Source organism: Colias philodice, chromosome 9, assembly GCF_061535455.1.
Source record: "Colias philodice isolate Cphi_HAF_F1 chromosome 9, ilColPhil1 Martin Lab GWU primary, whole genome shotgun sequence".
Taxonomy (NCBI): Eukaryota; Metazoa; Arthropoda; class Insecta; order Lepidoptera; family Pieridae; genus Colias; species Colias philodice.
In genome coordinates this window covers 9,907,863-9,930,477 of record NC_143094.1, presented here as the reverse complement: position 1 = coordinate 9,930,477, position 22,615 = coordinate 9,907,863, and the positions used below count along the sequence as shown (strand labels likewise).

Below are 22,615 nucleotides of genomic sequence, written 5' to 3'. Positions count from 1 at the left end.
AATTTTTGGTTTTGACATTGACTTTGGCATATTCTGTCATTCAATGACATATGTCATAAAAATTTTATTGCCGTCTTAATTTATTTTTAGCAGAATTACAATTATTATTTAGAACCATGATGGAATTAAAAAAAAAAACAATACATACAAGTATATTAATTAAGCAAGTTATTTGTCACAAAAAAGCTAAAAAGTCGATAAAGAACAACTAAAACAGACAATTGAAACGTGTCATTTACGCCTGGATTTGAAAATAAACTCTTGTTTAGTGTTTACCAAAGATGTATAAAGAAAAATTCCATTATTAGTAATTTTTTGTTAAATTTTCATGCTTGTCACTTTAATACATACACGTTTTTTATTTAAATAGATAACAATTAATGAAAAATGATTTTATTTATTTCTAATTGTACTTGTATACGTATTATATTATTGTTGTCAAATTTTTGCCACCTGGCAATACAAAGGCACTAGCACTATACTTTATAAGGGTTTAGAGGTGTAGCTGTAGTATATTAATTTTTACGTTATTTCTCATTATTTCTATTATAGGCTTAGATCATTGATCTAAGATTATAGGTAATCGTTTAATTTCACGCTTTTTAATATAATAATATCCTGTAGCAATAAATATCACTAGTTACATAGTTTAAAACAAAGTCGTTTTCGTAGATCTTTAAAATTACGCAACAGATTTTGATGTTTTTTTTTAAATAGATAGTGCTTCAAGATGAAGGTTTTAGTAAATAATTTATTAGGTTTTAGACAAAGCGGTCGAAGCCGCGGGTGGAAAAATAGTTTTTAATAGGTAATTAATGTAAAAAAGGAAATTAATACAATATTAAGACGTTGTCCTGAATTTCTATATGTAAGTAGATGTGATGCACAAATGTGATGACTTACACTAATCTTGAAAGAAATGTGTAACCATTTATGTATGCAGCACATTATTGGTTAACATGTGAGCATACTTCGCGCGACGAGTTACGTAAACGAAAATATGTCTGTAGATTAAGCCAAGGACGCCCGGTCAGTGGGGAAACACCGCATCAGGAAATAACGTAATGCAATTGTAGAGACACATTTGGTTCGAATTTAAAATTTGAATCAGTTCAACGTTTGGCTAAAAATTTGTCCGAATTTACGGGTAGTTATAAGTAACGGGGGATTTGTTTTTTTTCTTTTCAGTTATCCAGAATCAAATGACTTATGTAAAAAGAAACAAAAATAAAATAAAAATAATAACATGGAGATTTTTTCTAGAGTAAAACTTACTCGAAAAGAGCTAATATGAGGTACCTTCACATACATCCCTGCATCGAAAACTAATTTCCTGGTAATTTATATTTAAAACAGTTTGATAAAATCTATATCTGACCTACATTTGACAAACATGCATATATTGAATAAATAGAATTGCATAAGCAACGAAGCTAACGGTGCTCTGCAGCCAACAATCAGACTGATATTAATAAAGTTGCACAATAAGTTACATAAGGCAGAGAGAGCTCAGCTGCTGCCTGCCAATTTACTTCCGAAACCAAGCCCTGAGCCAGAGCCGCGAAGCCTGAAGGTGGTCATCGCACGCGGTGATTGTTATTTGTTAGCAGTCGCCACTCCATGGTAGACTCGCGTAGTCGTGTGCGATTGACAACTGATTAATTCGATACAAATCGATTAAAATGTCGTAAGCGCTGCCGTCGATAAACAGTTCGTTAATAAAATGGAGGTCGAGAAAAAAGTGGATGAAAGTGCAGTGATGGAGAAGCCTAATTACATGCTTATGTCCTTGCAAAGGATACTGGTGTTGTTTGTAATATTGGCTAGTGTTATTGTGGTTGTTTATTATACGCCTATGCCAGGTGCGTTAATTAATAAACTTTAATTTAATATAATATACTTATATGTACCTAAATATAATTTGATTAAATACTAACTCAATAACATAAGATTAATTACAGCGTCAGTTTTATACGCGAAGAAATTAACAGCTCAAATGTAATTATAATTTCATGAGAAATATAATGACTATTACCAAATCGGCAAATAAGTTTACAAGCATTAAATCGTAATCTTAATACTATTATAAAGGCGAAAGTTTGTATGGATGTTTGTTACTCTTTCACGTAAAAACTACTGAACCGATTACAATGAAATTTAGCACACATATAGAGGGTAACTTGGATTAACACATAGGATAGGTTTTATCCCGGAAATCCCACGGGGACGGGAACTATGCGGGTTTTCCATTGAAAAAGCGGGCGAAGCCGCGGGCGGAAATCTAGTTTATAATCAACGATAATAATATATTCGATTTGTTATTATTTATAGCGTCGCTACTCCATAATATACTCAGATATTAATTTCAATTCTGAAAGTGAAAACATCTCATAGGTGCATATACAAGGATGCAGGAGCAATCCTGAATCTCGCGGAACCGGTATATTTAATTTTTAAGAAAAATACCTACCTGCTTCTTTTTCTCATACATTGAGTTGTTGAACTTGAAATCCTGCACTAAAACATGTTTTGATTGGTCTTTCATATTCGAACTTTTGTAAACAAAAAACTTTTGTTTGCGTACTATTTAAATATTGGTTTCGATCTCTAGAATTGGTGACTGACAACTTTATGTAGTGTGATGCACATTGCTTGGTTGTACTTTTCGAGTGCTCTAGGAATAAAATGTCCGATTAGTAGATATCAGTATTGTCTTGTCTTTAGTTTCCATATAAATCCTTTAGTTCTCACTTCTCTTGGACTAAATATTTCGATGAGAAGCAATCTAAAAGACTTAAATTTTAGAATTTATTTGTTTTCAAAGCTCAAAGTAACTCTATTTTGGAAACATTCTCTTAAGTTTCTTTGTCTCGTTGTGCGTCAATTTATTAAAATGATTCATTTTTTTTACAGAGGAATACTTCGAAAACTGTGATCGAGAATGCCATGAGCTTGATTGGCCAATGATATGTAGAGTAAAACTAGTAATAGAAGTTTATAAAACGTATAGCAAGTAAGTTTCAAATTCCAAATAAGATAATTTTATTATAAAGTTTAAGTTTTATACGGGTTTTTCCTGAATAATATTTTTTTCACAGATCCTGTAGCAATTGCCTAGAAGTAGAAAAGGATTGTCCACCCATGTGTATCACAGCCGACGGTAGAGTACGAGGTGTACTCTCGGCTAACAGGGAACTGCCAGCTCCTGCATTTCACGTGTGCCAAAACGACATTCTTGTTGTGGACGTTGTGCATCGGGCGCCGGCACATGCGCTGTCAATGCATTGGCGAGGACAACCACAGAAAGAAACTCCCTTCATGGATGGAACCCCCATGCTAACACAGTGCCCTCAACCAGCCTACACCACATTCCAGTATAAATTCCGAGCTTCAAAAGCCGGTACTCACATGTACCATGCACACTCCGCTGCTGATGCAGCTGATGGTCTAGCCGGCGCTTTGATTGTCCGTCAATCACCACGACTTGATCCTTTAAAGAAATTGTACGATATCGATGCCACTGATCATACTATTTTTGTGGTAGAGTGGGGGCACTCTATGGGCCCACTCGCTGGAATTACCTCTAAAGTTCCAAATGCAGAATCCTTATTAATTAATGGGAAAGGATATACTGCTGAATCACCAAATGCTCCGTTATCCACTTTTAACGTTGAATATGGCAAACGTTATAGATTCCGCCTCGCATACGGTGGCGGTATTAAAAGTTGTTCCATTAAATTTTATATTGAAGATCACATACTGAACCTAGTTGCGCTAGACGGAGATATGATAGTTCCTGAGTATGTTAATAGTATTACAATGGGTCGAGGTGAACGCGCAGACTTCATATTGGAAGCTAATAAAATGTCCGGTGTATATAATGTGAAAGTTGTAGCCGATAATAAGTGTCAAGAAAATTTGGAAGGTGTTGCAAAATTAGTGTACCAAAATAAAGACCATAAAACTATACAAAAAGAAAATACAGTGGCCGATGTTATAGCAGATAAAGGTTTTACAACAGTGATTAGTGATTTGTGTAAGGACGATAATGTGTTGTGTTTGAACGAAGTGCATTCATCGAGTCACCTCCCGGAAAGTCTCTCTGGATTAACAGATGAGACTATTTACGTGCCCTTCAATTATTCGACTCGACAAATATCTGCGAAACGTGTCGGTGAGTAATAATATTTGCTTTTAATTATTAAGACTTAAACCATTACAGTACAGCACCTCGAACACTCAAAAAGAATTTATACTAGAAATTTTTTTACGAACATAAATTTATTTATTCAAACAGAGGAAGTATTTCAACATGTGTTCGCTATTAATTAAACACATTTAAACATTGCATACTGTATTACCTTTGTATAATTGTATAAATCTAAAATGAGTCAGCTGAAATTCCTATGTACATAAGCATCTTTTATTATTATCAAACACGTTGGAAATATTAAATGACTGGAAGGAGAGATAGGGTTCAAGCAAGGGTCAGGTCAGTGATGAAGTTTCTCAGGCTCTCTAAACATTAATACATGTTGTAAGTTTATCGTCGATGTATATATATGTTTCAGTCAACAGTTAGTACATACTGGTAATTTCACTGGTACACAGGGCTATTGATTAAAATAAAAATCGATGAAATAATTAAAACAATAAAATTTCAATATACTTTATAAACGTTGACAGACCTATCAGGTGAAGAATGAACGAGATTTCTCTTTACAAAATATCAAGCAAAGGTTAATGGGTCATTTGCTCACCTTTGAAGCCCTCGATTTTTTACGTAAAAGTACAAAAATAATCATTATTTAATCACCCAGAAGAGTGATTTGCAAGAATTGCTAAACAAATTGTGCACGGAATTTGAGGATTTTACATTTTACCGTGTTATAATAGAAATTCATTTTACAATTAATATTTAATTGTGAAAACTGTAAAAAAATAACGTGAGTGTTCTTAAAAATATGGACTTGCATAAAATTTTATAGTGTACATATTTTATTAAGAAGTATCGATCTTCATCTTAGCACCGGTAAAAGTTACAATTAAATATCGATTTAAAACGCCACTTTATATTTTATTTGCATCTACATGTAGGTACGTACTCAAAAATTAAATAGGTATATATTATTAATTAATTATATAGGTATTCTTTTTCAGTTTTTTTTGTATTTAAGTTTAAAATATTGTTATTAACCGAGTAAATTCACATTTAAATTACGTATAATTGAGCTCTACCAAAGGGCTCTACTAAAACTTATACACTATACAGTCATATTTTATTTCACCTGTCTTATTCTTGTAAATATGTAGTAAATCACTTGAAATATTTGATATGAGATATTCATAATATTTGTGGTTATAAGAGACAGTAAATAAAGCGGCAAAGACAATTAAAGTAGGTCATCACTCGACACTCGATTGTTGTAACTGTGGCGAAAGCGTTCCTAATTATATAATGTACAGAATATTTCAAACGAAAACCAACGATTTATTATATTTTAAAGAGTATGGTGAAATCGTTTTGTAACGCGATTACAAACATTCCGCTTATTTACGTGTTTGGGACTTTTTGGTGAATGGCAAAAAGTTTAAGAACAAAATTATATATAGGTACGATTCTCACGAGTTAGGTCTGTGAAACGCATAATAATGTAAATGTTATTTTATAGTATACATTTTCGTTTCAATTCAAACATAAAGAGTGAGTATATAGGTTTTTCCTGTTCACGCAAAAGCTCAGATAAGCTTAGGACTGTGTTGGTTTAGGACTGTCTTGACACTTAACATCTAGTACGGCGCAGTGGGCGCATTCAAAAATAATATTATTACATAATTTATTATTATTAGGGCCAGCTCGAATATCATCAAGTATCTGTATGACTTTAGAAGAGATGTGACCTATTTGAAATACTTGTATTAAAAATACAAAATGAAAAAAAATAAAACTTTATTGTATTTAAACACATTTCTTACATCTCTGGACTTAAGAATAAGAACTAGAATGGTTAAATAATGACTAATGCTTTTTTTTATTAACGTATTAATAAGTATTAAAAGTTAAAACCGCTGTAAACTCCATCCTTTATGAGGATAAAGCTTCACATTGTGCTTATGAATCTACAAACAAGTTTTATTTGAACTCGTATAAACGAGGAAATGAAGAGACTATAAGTTTTAAGTAAGATAAGGAAACTCGGTTTAACAGCTATACGGTGTATAAAGTAAATTTCGTATCTTATCAAAGTTCTGTTGATTAGGGAACAGAATAGTTCGCAACTAGGAACTTTGATATTAGAATATACAAAATTATGGCTCGTTGCAGCGAAGGAGCTGAACTTACATATTAATTTATTGTTTTAGTTTCAACCAAAGACCAAATTCTATTTCAATACAAGTTACGTAGAAGACAATGTTGTATGTATTATGTCATAATTATGTAACTACTTAAATTATCCATTTAAATAACCAAATAGGTATTTTTTAAAATGCATAAGTAGAACGACATCATATAAAATATGAATCCTAAATCCAAATTAGAGTAAATTTTCACAAGATAATATATTTTATATTGTTTATTAATGCGTTGGCATTATACCTGTTTCTATTGTTTTAAAACTTAGAATAGGTACACTTTGTACCCTGGTCACATTTATCATCGTCTCAAAGTAAGATAGTTCCAGTTGAAACTTAAACCAGCTAAAGTTATGACAATTCGTTTGTTCTCAAGTGGGAGATAACTCCGGGAAACATTGTAGTATTACTGCATTATTCTGTAATATTACGGCTACTTTTATGTAAGTACATGAGCGGCAAGTTACTAGGGCGCAATTATTTTGTAATTTGAACAAAATCACCATAATGACATAAGAACTATGTTAAGAGAATGGTACCCGCGAATTAGCTGTGTAGTTAAGCGATTATGTGCCACCGATAATGTCTTTAACTAATGCATAATGTACGTGCAAAAGAACTTTTTCATTTTCACATAAAATTTACAGTACAAGGCATAAATATAATTTTAAGTTTATGTACAAAATATTATGGTCATGTCGATAACACGATTCCCGATTCCGGTAAATTTCTTCAAATAAAAATGAAATATATTTCGACGCGTATTTGATTTATTTTTTCCCTATTGGTGCCAACGAGGCATAATCTTTCATGTTTGTAGCAGTTAATAAAATTACATTAAGATGATTGAATACGGAGTCGTTTTGTGATATATTATAAAGTACATAAATATGTAATGTTACAGCATTAAAGCGTGTATAAGGAAAGTGAAGTAATCACCAACGAAGATAATCACATCTTCAACCGCGAATAATGTTTCTTGATTGCGGTAATCATTGGCAACGTACGAGACATACTTACGAAATACACTCCATTTATTTTGTATAAACCTTAGATTTATGTGTAAGAAAGTTCTTATTGCTTCTTAATTTTAATGGTTCTTTCGGGAGATAAGGTTATTTTGACGAAAAGGTCTACATATCACCTGAGTATCTGCCTTTATTCATAAAGGTACGTGTATGTAGATATACCAGTAGTATAGATGTTTGTTTCTATATTGACAAAAATAGGTTTTATTTTTATGTTGCTAAATATTTATATGTCATCAATTAATCAGGCTTTCAATGAATTGCCTCTTTATTAGACGATGCCGTACATCGAACGGTTTGAATGATATCTATCTTATACATTTGAACAAAGTTTCTTTGGTATACGTTATATCGAATTAGCGAACTGTAACAACAAAGATAAACTAAAGCAATGAGCAATCCAATTGCATTTGTTCTTGTGAATTCTTAATCTCGATTAAAAAGCTCGATAGAAAAAGATTTAAAAATCATTAGGAGACACACATGGTTGAAGCAATTCTAAATGCTTAGAGCGGAATAAAGGAGACAATAACCTATTATACAGTCGTAATTACTTATTACGAAACGTATTGAATTCTATAAGGTAGCAGTGTTTGAGCTCTGTACAATACAAAAACCAGTAATATTTGTTAGTAATTTATTCTCAGCAATATGCAAAGGGCCATAAAGTTTTACTGTTCAACGGAAATGCTGTAACTGAAATTGAAATACTTAAATTTACATATTACGAAATTTTCAATTAGATTTTGAATGAATAAAGAGATTTGATGAATCTGTTGTACATTTTTTTATATATTTGATTGAATATAAATAACGTAATAATTAGTAATATCTATATCTAACTATTTTTGATGTAAGTATATAATATCTATAGATGTTAATTAAGCCGACTGGCAACAAAACTCAGAATTTTGGCTTAACGAAAGTTATAGTAAAGTTAGTTAAACAACTAAAAGTACGATTATTAATTTAAGTCTACAAATTATAAAAGTGATGAGGTACGTAATTGATTTTGATAATGGTTTCAGTTTGTATTTTAAACCCATAATATCCAGGTACCTGAGATTGCTACGGACAATCACGTACGATGTAGGTGAAATAAACTTCCTTCAACACGATTTTCATTTGGTAAGAAAGTAAAAACAATCCACAAAAATATCCCAATAATTGAATGTATCTGGCTAACTTATACACGAGAAAGGTTCAGGGACGTCAATAGATGGATTATAATACAGACAGGAAAATAATGGCTCTGGCACCTTTATTAATTACGGTATATATCGGGATAACGTTATCCTTCTGTGAGATTACAGTGAGATTTTTGTCAAACCTATTTTAAAACATGTTTATAAAAAAGAGTTCTTCATTGAAAATGTTTTAAAGAAATATAGAAAAAATGTATCACGGGATTCGAGCCCGCGTTTTTCGCCATGCCGTTGTAATGCCTGAATATATTCTGTTCTTTAAAAATTTATAATTTAGAAAGCATTTGAAATGAACATTTTCTACTTTACTTATCATTATTCGTATTGAAGACAAATAATATAATATAATGTATAGATTAAACATATAGATGCTGTTGATTATTTCAGACTAAATTATGAAAAACAAAATAGTAAGTCTGTAAGTGCATATATTGTAAGAGGTGGATATTGGCTACGTAATATTCACCGTAAATATTTATTAAAGGCTAGATGACGTTAAACAAACATATCGGGCTAAGCATATTGGTTTTAACACTTGTTTCCTTGAGAACAGGAAACCATAGAGTGCTTTGAGAAAACCACAGTACACTTCAAGTAGAAATTGTTTTAGCACGTGTTGAGTAACCAATACTCAAAGGTTACCTACAATTGTTTTGCAAAAGAATATGTATTTTTTATTACTTTTTATGGACGTTATTATTCATTAATTCGATATGGAAATGTAAACATTTTTTAAAATGTCTTAAAGTAAAATGAGTTTATTATTTTAATTAAATTAACTAATTATGAAAAATATTCCAAAAATTTATTTCATTTCGTTCTATTTTCATTGCGCCAGGTGCTAAGTGAATGCTGCATTTCGCAGGCCAATTTTTTGTTAATTTAATTCTACGAATAATAAAAAATAATTATGAAAAATGCATTGGCTCACAAATTTGATTGCTTTAATGTAGCGTTGATTCAAGGATTTTTAAATAATTAAATTCTAGTTTTAAAGCATAAAATACGACCTTGTTATTTTGTGTAGGTATTAATAATTGAATAATTTATAACTATAGCATGCATAATTGTTAAATTTAAATATTATGTGTGAATTTTGTTTTTATGTAGCGATCAACGCATAGCAATATAAATTGCGAGTGTGTTCAAAAATTCCGAGAAAAATATAGAATAGGGTAGAAAAATAAAATGAGAATTGTTTGAGGCGTGATAATGGACCGTTAAACTTATACAGAACATCGATCTTCTGTAATTGTAAGGCAATGGGGATGCATGATAGATGTTTGTTGTTCTTTCAACAAAGACTAAACTAGCTTAAATTTAAGAATATATAGTTTGTTGGGGGAAAGTTATGCCTAAAGTTGTCTGTAGTACCTAGTATATAGAAAATTATTTGTACTAAGTTATGTTATACTAGCGGTCCGCTTCGCCCGTGGTACATATTTCGCAATAAAAGGTAGCCTATGTTCTTTCTCAGGGTCTAAAGATTTTCTGTGTCAAACCATACATACATAAATAATTACAAACCTTTCCTCTTTATAATATTAGTATAAAATATTAGAATGTTATCATCACTACATAGTATAAAACAATGTCGTTTTCTCTGTTCCTATGTATGCTTAAATATTTTAATCTAGGGAACCAATTTTGATGCAGTTTTTTAATAGATAGAGTGATTCAAGAGGAAGGATTAAATATATGATTTAGGTTATTTAGATTTATTAGGTTTTAGACAAAGCGGGCGAGCGAAAAGACAGTTGTACCTATATAAATATAAACAACTAGATTTCCGCCCGCGGCTTCGCCCGCATTTTCAAAGGAAAACCCGCATAGTTCCCGTTCCCGTGGGATTTCCGGGATAAAACCTATCCTATGTGTTAATCCAAGTTACCCTCTATATGTGTGCTAAATTTCATTGTAATCGGTTCAGTAGTTTTTACGTGAAAGAGTAACAAACATCCATACATCCATACATCCATACATCCCTACATCCATACATCCACACATCCACACATCCATACAAACTTTCGCCTTTATAATAGTATTAAGATTCTGAATCGAATACAAGAACACTTACCACAGTAGGAAGCCGTATTATTCTTGAATGACGCAGTCTATATTTCTTTCATTCCTGGAAAACCATGAAGATATATAGTACGTAGTTTAAACGTATAAGCTAATGCATAACCTTAATTTCAGAGAGTTGGGGCCAAACCGATGGTCACCGTTTCACGTATCCAGAATCTCCCCTGTTGACGCAGGCATCTGACGTATCATCACAGTCACTCTGCTCCTCTGAAGCTGGCCACGCAGAGGAGTGTGTGCATGTCAAGAACATTCCCCTGGATTCCACGGTGGAAATTGTTATGTTTGATCAAGGTATTTCCATACATATTATTTATACCAATATTATTAAGCTGAAGAGTTTGTTTGCGCTAATCTCAGCAACTACTCGTCTGATTATAAAAATTATTTCGGTGTTAGATAGCCCATTTATCGAGGAAGGCATATAAGGATATATCATCAGGATAAGACTAACAATGCGGGTAAAACCGCGGGGAACAGCTAGTTTAAACATATGCACGTAACGATTTCTACAAGATGTAGGAACAAATTATTTTGCTAATAATAACATTTTCAAAGGTTTTGAAATGGAAAATGATTGTTATACTTCACAGTGGAATAACACAAAGCTGGGTTTGTTTAGTCTTCCCACGCTTTGGCTTCATACAATATATTTTTAATAAAATTAAACTGTAACAACAGGTTTTACAAACTGATATAAAAATGCAAAGATTTTACGGTGTAACAAACCTTTTGTACACAAACCTTTCAGCTTATGTATAAAGCTTCTCAAATGCCACATGTTAATAAATTCTGGCATATTATATTTAATCAGTGAGAGTACGGGAATTACTATGTTCCTAGCTCTACATTTACGTTTAATAATTAATAAATGGTTTACAATATAAACGAGATATGAGGTCTTCTAAGTATAAGCTCTTCAAACATCCAAAATTTACCTTCCTTTATATACAATAGTTAACGGTTGTAAATTAATTATTATTTCAAGAAATAGCCAACATATATTCTGAATTGTTGAAGTGATGTCTACTTTGCTTATTAGGATTCATTTAGACATTAGTTAAGTGGTGACGGCTTCTTCGAAAGCTAGAACATGTGCTAAACATTTTAACTGAAGATGACGTATGGCAGAGTCAACAGCTAATGTTCATAAAAGCTGTGCTTTGTTAAGTAATGTTGACACTCTTTACATCGCTTGCGAAAATAGCCTGCTTTGAATTTTCTATGTAAAAAATGAATTTATAGGAAATTGGAAAATATTATGCAAAGGAAAAAGGTTCTTTTATCTGCTATTTATTTTTGATACAATCAATATGGTATTCATATAACCTTCTTCGTGATATTGACATTAAAGGTATCGTGTTTAAACCAAGGTTTCGCCTTGCCATTGTAGTTTTTCCTTAAATGCATAATTTAAAAGTATCCGCATGCGAATCAGAAGTTATAATATTCCGTGAATCGATTGTATAATAATGCTTCATAGCTCACGAGAACATCAAAAGAAAATAGCGTCTAATTCAAATAAATATACACGACCTAATAAGCATAGTTAATTATAGAAAGCCTGCGGGGATTATTCTGGTTAATGTTATAACGTCCATGTTATATCAGGCATGTAAATTGAATTTCGACGCTATACTAGCTGTAACAGTGAATCAATAACAACGGCTACCCACGTATATTGTCAATCTGTATCGAATTAATTTATCTCGATAGAACCTGCGGTTATTGAATTTGAAGGTTTATTGTAAGGTTATGATGATTAGTTTGGGGTAATTAGATGTTATTTTGTGAATGTGGGCAGTGGGCAGTGGGCTTTTGTGAACGTGTAGTATTAAAATGTACCTTATAGAGATTTTTTTAATCAAAAATGGTAAAAATATAATTTTGTGCTTTAAGTTCAAGGCCGCTTATGATTTTTTTTTAAGCATTAGCAGCAAATGTAAGGACGTTTTTATAGTGCACAATTATTTATTTTATACATTTAAAAATATTTATATTTGTGATTCTTTTCCATCTACATACAGCGGCATTGATAAGATTGATAGTCTCATAAAAATATACACACGAGTATTCCCTTACAGCTGAAACAATCAATTGATATGAGCTCTTTCAGAACATGCTTCGGGAACATGACCATTTTCCATTTCCGTGACGTGTATGAGTTTATTGAAAATTTATGATTGCAGTTATTTTTGATTCATCGCTTCCTTTAACAATTTTTGCCGTAGTTTCGTATCCATCGTATTATGAAAATGACTTTTGTAAAAATATTTCGCGGAATTACATGATCTTTTATGAAATGTAGTAATTTAAATTTTATGATCCTAATGTAGATGTAAATTAACTGTTGTTTTGTTAACTGTTTAAACAATAATATAATGTACACAGAAATTAATTAGCTGCAATACATTTTACGAATTGAGTTGTATCTAATTGCATGTGGCCCAAATGTTACTTTCTAGAGAGCACTTTGATTACGGCGAACAGAGCGTGGAAATTATAATAATATACCTACGGGTTATAATTAAGATAACATATGTATCTATTTATGCATTCACTATTATGGAAGCAGGTTCTTGAATAAGGGGCCTAATTATATACGATTTATTTGAAACATTAACTATTTTACGACTTTGAAGTAGAATCTGAAAATTTAACAGTCAAAGTGAAGTTTATTAATGAAATCTTACTATGTAGAGCTTAATTATTTCTATCCTAGAATTACGAGTAGGTAAAAGGTGAATTCTACGAACCACTTCATTACTATGTTTGTGAAATAAAATTGGGTATAAAATACCATTTAATTATAAATATTTAACCATAGAGCTTCAAACACTTTAGGTATTGCAAGCTTAGTCAGAAGTAAAATACTAAAAATAGATTGGACACGAGTTAACTTATATATCAGAGTTTTATAAACGTTAATTAATCTCAGTATATTCAATTGAATATAAAATTCAGTTTAAACATTAAAATATAAGTTGGATTTAATTTGCGAGCAATAATTTTATTACATACAGCGAACGCGGTCACGGGCAGGTCAACCGGCGAACATATAAAATTACGCTTAATAAAACACAACACATCTCTAATTATTATTGCACAATCGCGTAAAATTACATGATTCATCGAGGTTTCTTATACCAATTTATAGAGACTATAAACTTGTAGTATATTAGTGAGGGTACACACAAATAATGTCACCGATCGTATGTCAGTTTGTTGTGTCAAATAAAAGTGATTGCATCATCCTTGTGTTTTAATATAAATTGAGCCTCAAATACCATAATTGGCGACGAGGAAATAGTAATTCACACGTGAAAAAGTACAAAGAATACAGTGAAATATGTCTTTTGTTGGAAATGCATCATTTGGCAGCAATCTCACATTCGACCACCGCGCGCAAGAATGGAGTATATTCATTAGTCGTTTTAAGCAGTATTGCACGGCTAACAGCATTGATGAAAATACAGACAAAGCCGGGGTGAAGCGCCGCGCGTTGTTGTTGACAGCGTTGGTAGAAGACACTTATCGCGTCGCTAAAGATTTAGTATTTCCTTCGGATTTAGAAAACATCGAGTACGCCACACTCGTACAGAAGTTAAACGATCATTTTATCTCGAAGAGAAGTAGTTTTGCTGAAAGATATTTGTTTTATAAGGCTGAACAAAGACCGGGGGAAGATTTAACTGAATGGGCGGCGCGAGTACGACATTTAGCGCAACATTGTGGCTTCAAGGGCGAATTGGACACAGCACTACGTGATAGATTCGTATTGGGTCTAGTAAATGCCAAAGAAAAAGAAAAGTTATTCGCTGAGAATATCGATAATTTGTCTTTCAACAAGGCGTTGGAGATGGCATTAAGCGTGCAGTGTGCCCGCTTGGCATTGCAAAGTGCTGATTCGGCATCATCGGCGAGTTTGCAGCCGGGAGTTGAACGAGGTCCGGTTGGTGTGTTCGCCGTCCGTCCCGGCGCCCCCGGGAGGGCGGCCCGGGGCCCCAGCTTCAGTGAGAAAGTGTTATGTGTAGTGTGCGGTGGTAAAGGCCATTCAAAAGAGCAGTGTCGTTTTAAAAGTTATAGTTGTAATAAGTGCGGTAAACAAGGGCATTTACAACGAGTTTGTAACGTTAATGTTAAGCGTAATAATTATGTAGAAATGCACGGCGAGGACTCTGAAGTTGGTGAGTTATTTAATATTAAATGTTTAAATGGAGAACCTATGCGTCTTTCGGTGTTGTTGGATTCGTTAAAGTTTATTTGTGAAATCGACAGCGGTAGTGCAGTATCCGTTTTGCCATATCTTATTTATGAAAAATATTTTAAACGACGTAAACTGTTGTTACAACCGAGTAGTGTGGTGTTTAATTGTTATAACGGGACTAGAATTAACCCATTGGGTTATATTTGTATGAACGTTACCTATGATAATATCGTTAAACCGATTAATTTTTTTATTGTAAACACACACAAAAACCAACCGATACTTTTAGGCCGTGATTTTATTTCTATTTTTAGTTTGGAGTTTAGTTCGTGTAACTACAACAGTTTAGAATCAAACGGACTTGCAGATAAGATTTTAAATAAATATTCTGTACTTTTTAGTGATACCTTAGGTACGTTTAATAAATATAAAGTGACTTTAAAAATCAAACCAGGGAGTCAATTGAATTTTTTTAAACCTAGACCGGTGCCGATTCCATTGAAAACTAAAGTGGAGGCGGAATTAAATCGTTTACTTGATTTAGGTATTTTGGAAAAGGTTGATTACTCTGATTTTGCAACACCTATCGTTCCCGTTTTAAAACCCGACGGTAATATAAGAATTTGTGGGGATTTTTCAGTAACTTTAAACAAAGTGCTGTACATCGATAATTATCCGCTGCCTAGAATCGAAGATATTTTTTCTAAATTACACGGAGGGTTAGAATTTTCTAAGCTAGATCTTTCTAGGGCTTACAATCAATTATTATTAGATAATTCCAAAGAATTGACATGTATCAACACTCATTTGGGTCTCTTTCGATACAATAGACTGGTTTTTGGTTTATCGAACGCTCCGTGCATTTTTCAGCGTACTATGGATCAGTTATTGGTGGGTATTGAGGGAGTTTGCGTCTTTTTGGACGATATTTTGATAACGGGTCCTACAAAAGCATTGCATTTGCAGAGATTAGAGCTGGTTTTGAGTAGATTGCAGGATGCGGGTTTACGTGTAAAACGAGAGAAATGTAAATTATTTCAGACGTCTATCGAATATCTCGGTTTCGTCATAGATAAAAACGGTCTACATAAATCAAAACAAAAAGTTGAAGCTATTTTAAACGCAAGTTGCCCAAAGAACGTTAGTGAGTTGAAATCTTTTCTAGGTATGGTAAATTATTATAGATGTTTCATACCAAACACATCGAGTGTTTTGGATCCGTTACATTTGTTACTAAAAAAAGATACAAAATGGTTTTGGGGCCGTGAACAGAATGAGGCGTTTTGTAGAATTAAACAAGAATTATCTTCGGATCGGGTGCTGGCTCACTTCGACCCCGAGCTGTGTACGATAGTGACGGCAGACGCGGGGCCGGCGGGGCTGGGCGCCGTGCTGGCACAGCGGCAGCCGGACGGCGCTGAGCGGGTAGTGGCGTATGCGTCGCGGTCGTTGTCGTCCGCGGAGCGTAATTATGCGCAGATTCAGAAAGAGGCATCTGCTATAGTTTTTGCAATAAAAAAATTCCATCATTATTTGTACGGTCGTACTGTTCCTTTCACCTTACGAACTGATCATAAGCCTTTGTTGTCGATATTTGCATCAAAAAAGGGTATTCCCGAACTCGCTGCGAACCGTTTGCAGCGATATGCGTTGTTTTTATCGGCATACAATTTTAATATCGAATATATTAATAGCAATAACAATGTTGCAGATTTTTTGTCTCGATCGGTTCTAGAAATTCCGTCTGAATCTGAATGTGATTTAAATACAACCGACTCATGTTCATACGTTAATTTTATTGCGAATTTATTTTTAAAACCTATATCTTTTAACGAAATTAAGAGCGCCACTGAAAATGATAATATTTTCATTAAAATTATAAATTTCATTAAGCACGGTTGGCCTAAAAAGCTTGCGGATGTAGATTTAAAACCGTATTTTATGTGTAGAAATGAACTTTCATATGAAGATGGTTGCATTATGCGCGGCCATAAGATTGTAATTCCTACCATTTTACGTGAACGTTTATTGAATGAATTGCATAGTTCTCATTTTGGAATCGTTAAAACTAAGAATGAAGCGCGCACTCGTATGTGGTGGCCTAACATCGATAAACATATTGAGCAAAAAATTGGTTCATGTAGTATTTGCAATGTTTTTCGTAGCAGCCCCCCGCGCGCGCCCCTCGCCCATTGGTCCTACCCCGAGCGTCCTTGGGAGCGCATTCATTTAGATATGTTTTCGTTGAACAATAAAAATTTTTTAGTAGCAGTTGATGCATATTCTAAATGGGTAGAATGTTTTATTATGTCAACAACAGATAGTGAAGCGGTGGTATTGAGAGTCAGTGAAATGTTTAGTAGATTTGGTTTAGTTAAAGTTATAGTGACGGATAATGGAACTAATTTTTGTTCAGCTTATTTTGAAAATTTTTGTCAACGCAATGGAGTAAAACATGTAACCATTGCACCGTACCACCCAGCGTCTAACGGTCAGGCCGAAAATACTGTGAAAACATTTAAACGCAGCATTCAGGTGATTTTAAACGAAGGCAGCTCCAAAATGTTGGTTGATAAATTATACGAATATTTATTTAATTATAGAAATTCGGCTCACTGCACTACCGGTGTCTCTCCCGCAGAGTTGATGTTTGGCCGTAAGTTACGTTGCCGTTTAGATTTACTTTGTGAACGTAGTACGGTAGCTGGTGGCACTTCACCAACCTCAGAGTTTTTGTCAAGTGTCATTAAGGATAATGTTCATGCTAAACAGATTTCACAAAGTAACGCCTATGGGGGTCATCGTAAAATTATATTTAAAACCGGAGATGAAGTTTTGTTTAAACACTATTATAAAAATGGAACCAAACATACTTATAAATTTGGTATAATTAAGAAAAACATTGGCTCAAGGATGTATTTGGTTTATGTACCAGAACAAAATGTCTACGTTCGCAAACATATAGACCAAATTTTGATTTATAAGGGTTCTAAAAAATACAATGAACATGTTTCTGATGATGTGAGTTGCTTCGGGGACTACACTTCTAATGAGGTGACTGAATCTTCAGTTCCTGGGGAACATGTTACGGAACAAGATCCACCGCAATTGCAGGGGGTTCCTCATGATTCAAACGTCTTGTCATCGCCAGCTCCTCAACAAGAACAGGTAGAGGAGGAGAGGAGTGAGTCGGTACCAGTTGGCTCAGATTCTGAAGGAAGCTCTGTCACTACTAGCGTGAGTTCTCCTTCCGCCCCTATAGACCCCCGGAGTGACGATCAGTTGACACCTCGTAGATATCCTTTGCGTATACGTAAAAAACGTAAATTTTTGTAATACCTAGTCATTAAGTTGTAACTAAAGGTGGAGGGATTGTAGTATATTAGTGAGGGTACACACAAATAATGTCACCGATCGTATGTCAGTTTGTTGTGTCAAATAAAAGTGATTGCATCATCCTTGTGTTTTAATATAAATTGAGCCTCAAATACCATAAAACTATAAGTAGAAGTTTTGCTCTTTCTTTGATTTGCTGGTTTACTTTCGTTGCTTTCAAATAATATATAATAATTACTAGCGGTCCGCCCCGGCTTCGCCCGTGGTGCATATTTACGTTTTCTCTACATAAAAACCATCCTCGTACTTCAAGGAATATATTAAAAAAAGAATTATCGAAATCGGTTCAGCCGTTCTCGAGTTATGCGCTTACCAACACATTTTGCGATTCATTTTTATATATAAGACTAGCAGTCCGCCCCGGCTTCGCCCGTGGTACATATTTACGTTTTCTCTACGTAAGAACCATCCTCGTACTTCAAGGAATATAATAAAAAAAGAATTAACGAAATCGGTTCAGCCGTTCTCAAGTTATGCGCTTACCAACACATTTTGGGATTCATTTTTATATTATAGATTATAATGTAACCACAAATAATCTTCTGGTGCACTTAACCGTTGGTCACAGTGTAAGATTTATACATCCGTGAAAGGCTGTGTGTTATATTTGTGAAATAAGCTGATATAGATATTACATGTGTGAAGAGATATTTAATATGCTTCCTGAGCATGTATATTATAAGTCAAAAGTATAATGGCATTTATAGGAAATAACCTTGATAGTAAAATGTATAAAAATATAAGCAAGTTACCGTGTTATATATTTAGTACAGTAGGTATGTGTAATAATAATGATTTATTATTTACTAGAGGTCCGCCCCGGCTTCGCCCGTGGTACATTTTATTATTTCGCAATAAAAGGTAGCCTATGTCCTTTCTCGGGTATCAAAATATCTCCATACCAAATTTCATGCAAATTGGTTCAGTAGTTTAGGCGTGATTGAGTAACAGACAGACAGACAGAGTTACTTTCGCATTTATAATATTAGTATGGATTATACGCATTAAAAAGATTATTCACTTGTTTTATGAGATACGTAATACAACAAAATATTGAAATTACTTTCGCATTAAATTATTTCTCATTACCAAATTAAATTACAAATGAATTCTGTTTAAGCACTAAAGAAGATAATTAACTGACGTTATTAGGTTAGAATATTCAAAACATTTGTTAGTCAAAGTACGTACCTACTGTTCAAAGTGAGGTGGATCCATTTTTAATAGAGTGGGAAGTAATGACCTCTGACTTATGAATGACCTCTGGAAAAGTCGCTTTTACAGTAAAGAGAATAATTAAGCCTACAGATACGTGATGATGTTAAAATAGATCTGCATGCAATGTTATATGAGTGCAATTTGAGTTTTATGAGCGTAAAACTGAAATAGAATGTATGTATCAAGATAGTACAATATCTTTATAAGTGTTATTAATTTACAATCTTCCAAGTTGTTAATATTATAAGTACCAAAAGATTGTGTGAGGTTTCATATTCTCTATTTTAAAGTTGATTAGATACTTTTATTAAATTGCAAGGATATACCTATATTATATGTGTTGATGTATAATGTATGTACATTTTAAAAATAATTTATTATGCAGCTAAATGAAATAAAATAAATTGTCTCCAACCAATTAACAGCAGGATGTTGTTGTGTTTTTGCATGCAATTAACTGTGTCACAAACATCGTGGCAGGCTAATTGGATTATTTAATAATCTCAATTATATAGTGTAATTAGTGTTGTTATTTTAAATTTTATTTAAAGTATTATATGAAATAAATAAATGTGCGTTTACATTTTTCTAAACATGGCATCATTTGCAATAACTTGTCTGACCTTTACAAAATTGCAACTTATAAAGTTATAAATAAGCGCAATATTTACATAATATTATATAATAACATCTCAAGTTTATTGCAAAAATATTACGTATTCAGTGTCCTGAATAGATCGCTTAGTCGTGGTGACCACATTACACACTGCAGAGGCTTAAAATATGCGTTTATAGATTTCGAAACCTCGCTCCATACATAATATTTGGAACAATGAACTGTAGACATATTTGAAGTAAAAAGTACAAGTGCAACAATGCTACCTAATTTGTAATTGTATTAAACTTGATGTTTGTTTCACCGTACCCGCCAGAGTCACGACTTCCGATCTAAACTAGGTTGAGTGGTATAACTTCGATTTCTTAATTATTATCACGAGTATGATACAACCATTAATTATAGTTGCGATAGTATCGAATTATTTAGATCTATTTCCGTATTGTAATTATAATGAGTCTTATGCCACAGGCTCTACATTTATTTTAAAAACTTTTTAACTTCTAGAACCTTTTACTATAAAAAAATATAAATAAAAGAATGTTATAATCTATTCTGAGGTCACAAATTCATTTATTGATTATGTTTCGTAACGTAATTTGTATAAACGTATTCAAATACTAAGTACTATGTATATAAGTTTTTTTTCTATTGTTTGCAATGTAAACACAATTCAGATTTCTTTTCCATTAGTATCGTAATATGGCGAATGACATGCATGTTTTTAAATATGTATAGTTGTCGTAAAGAAAATGGCTTGCACTTAGTTTCTAGTGCACATGGTTAGTTAAGCTTGCGGATACAGAAAATGTTCACGATGATATGAAGTAACAAAGAAAATAACAACTCTATGAATGCATAACGAATAGATGCAAAAGTATTGATTTGTTCTAAACGCCCTCCTTAAACAATTGTGATAGAAAATATTCTTATACGTTTTTTGTACACTCCGGTTTATTGAAAGAAAATGTATTTCTCTTTAATATACATTTTGTTCAGGTGTAATAAATCCATTGAGTTGTAATGCCTCATTCGGAAAATCTGTATCCCGACCGAAAATACAATAGACGTCGCCTCATACGAAAATATTTTTACCCACAACTTAATAAATAATTTATGAGTACTCGTTGCGGAAAATGTTCGTGGCTTTGACCGCAGCCGCTGTTTCGAGAAATCCCTTTCTATTCGAATTGTATTCCACAAATGATATAACTTTGTTCTTCTTTACAGGTGGCGAATCTGATCATATATTCCACTTGCACGGCTATAGCTTCTATGTGATCGGAGTACAGCAGTTCAACAAAAGTTTAGACAAAGATCAGGTGAAACAAATGAATGAGGAGGGAACTTTGTTCACTTCGAAAAATTTACATGATCCCGTAATGAAAGATACGATAGTTATACCTAAGTTTGGAGTGGTCGCTTTGCGTTTCATCGCGAACAATCCGGGGTATTGGATGATGCGAGACGAGAGGTCTGCCCATTGGACGAGGGGTCTCGATTTTGTTTTAAAAGTCGGTACTGAAAAAGACTTCGTACAAGCTCCGGCAGACTTTCCCAAGTGCGGCTCCTATGTTGGCCCCGAGTACTTTTTAATTTAGTTGACTGAAGATAATTGATAAGGTTTATTTATTGGTGTTGTGATAGAATTGTGTGTTGGAATTGGAGCATTAAATACTCTCGCTTTTGAACATGATCGGAAATAATAATATATGTATTGAATATATTTTCCTATCTTTGTACGTACCTAATTGTATTTAATTTACGTATAAATGTACTTTGAAGCAATTTGGTCACATGTAGTACGTAAGTTTTGATATTATATCAATATTTTGTTTGCGGAATAGGCACTTGTGATTTCAAAAGAAATAAGGATTGTTTTTCTGTATTTTCATAATAAGCGGTATGTGAATTTCTTTTTTAACTATCTATAATGGAATACTACAATGTAAGCTTGTGATATTTTTGTTAAAATAATGCGTCTAAATGACCGTGTATATTATACTTTTTATACGAGAACAATTAATGTATAAATAATATTAATTATATAATAAACATATACACATGTTTTTGAATCGTTTAATTTCTGTCCCAAAAATAATTTATCATATATAGAAGACATTTTATAAGCTTTCTGCATTATCTTTTCTATTGAATTACAAACTATAAATTAAAACTTTCTTAGTAAATATCTAGTTGAAAGTTTCAATATAACTCAGAATTAGATGATACGACAAGAAATATATGAGAAAGAAATTTATTTTTATCCATTATAGCGGTATTTGCGCTCAGTAACGTAAACAAGCGTAAAAAGTATCATCTCATCTATTTACTGTAATATGATTTATAGTCATTGATTTATGAATAAAAACCATGTTTTACAAAAATAAACTAGGTACTTACATACGAAATAATAGATATTATTATTAGAAGGATTTTTTTTATTACGATACATTTTCAACGGTTGAAGCAATAATAATAGAAAACGATGAAAATATTAATTGAA

General features: G+C 32.8%; 1 protein-coding gene across 1 annotated transcript; it reads left to right on the top strand.

The window, feature by feature from the left end:
- Window positions 1–1,546: 1,546 nt before the first annotated feature.
- On the top strand, window positions 1,547–22,178 carry LOC149486065 (multicopper oxidase 3-like). The gene is made up of 5 exons (XM_089699370.1): window positions 1,547–1,862; window positions 2,914–3,013; window positions 3,099–4,174; window positions 10,787–10,966; window positions 21,340–22,178. The coding sequence occupies exons 1-5, from the start codon at window positions 1,724–1,726 to the stop codon at window positions 21,708–21,710; spliced, it is 1,866 nt and encodes a 621-aa protein (XP_089555496.1). The 5' UTR covers window positions 1,547–1,723; the 3' UTR covers window positions 21,711–22,178.
- The last annotated feature ends 437 nt before the right edge of the window (window positions 22,179–22,615 follow it).

Coding starts and splice junctions, on each gene's coding strand:
- LOC149486065 (XM_089699370.1), top strand. CDS start 1,724: ATGGAGGTCGAGAAAAAAGTGGATGAAAGTGCAGTGATGGAGAAGCCT. Junction 3,014..3,098: donor GTTTATAAAACGTATAGCAA/GTAAGTTTCAAA, acceptor TTTTTTTCACAG/ATCCTGTAGCAATTGCCTAG. Junction 10,967..21,339: donor AATTGTTATGTTTGATCAAG/GTATTTCCATAC, acceptor TCTTCTTTACAG/GTGGCGAATCTGATCATATA.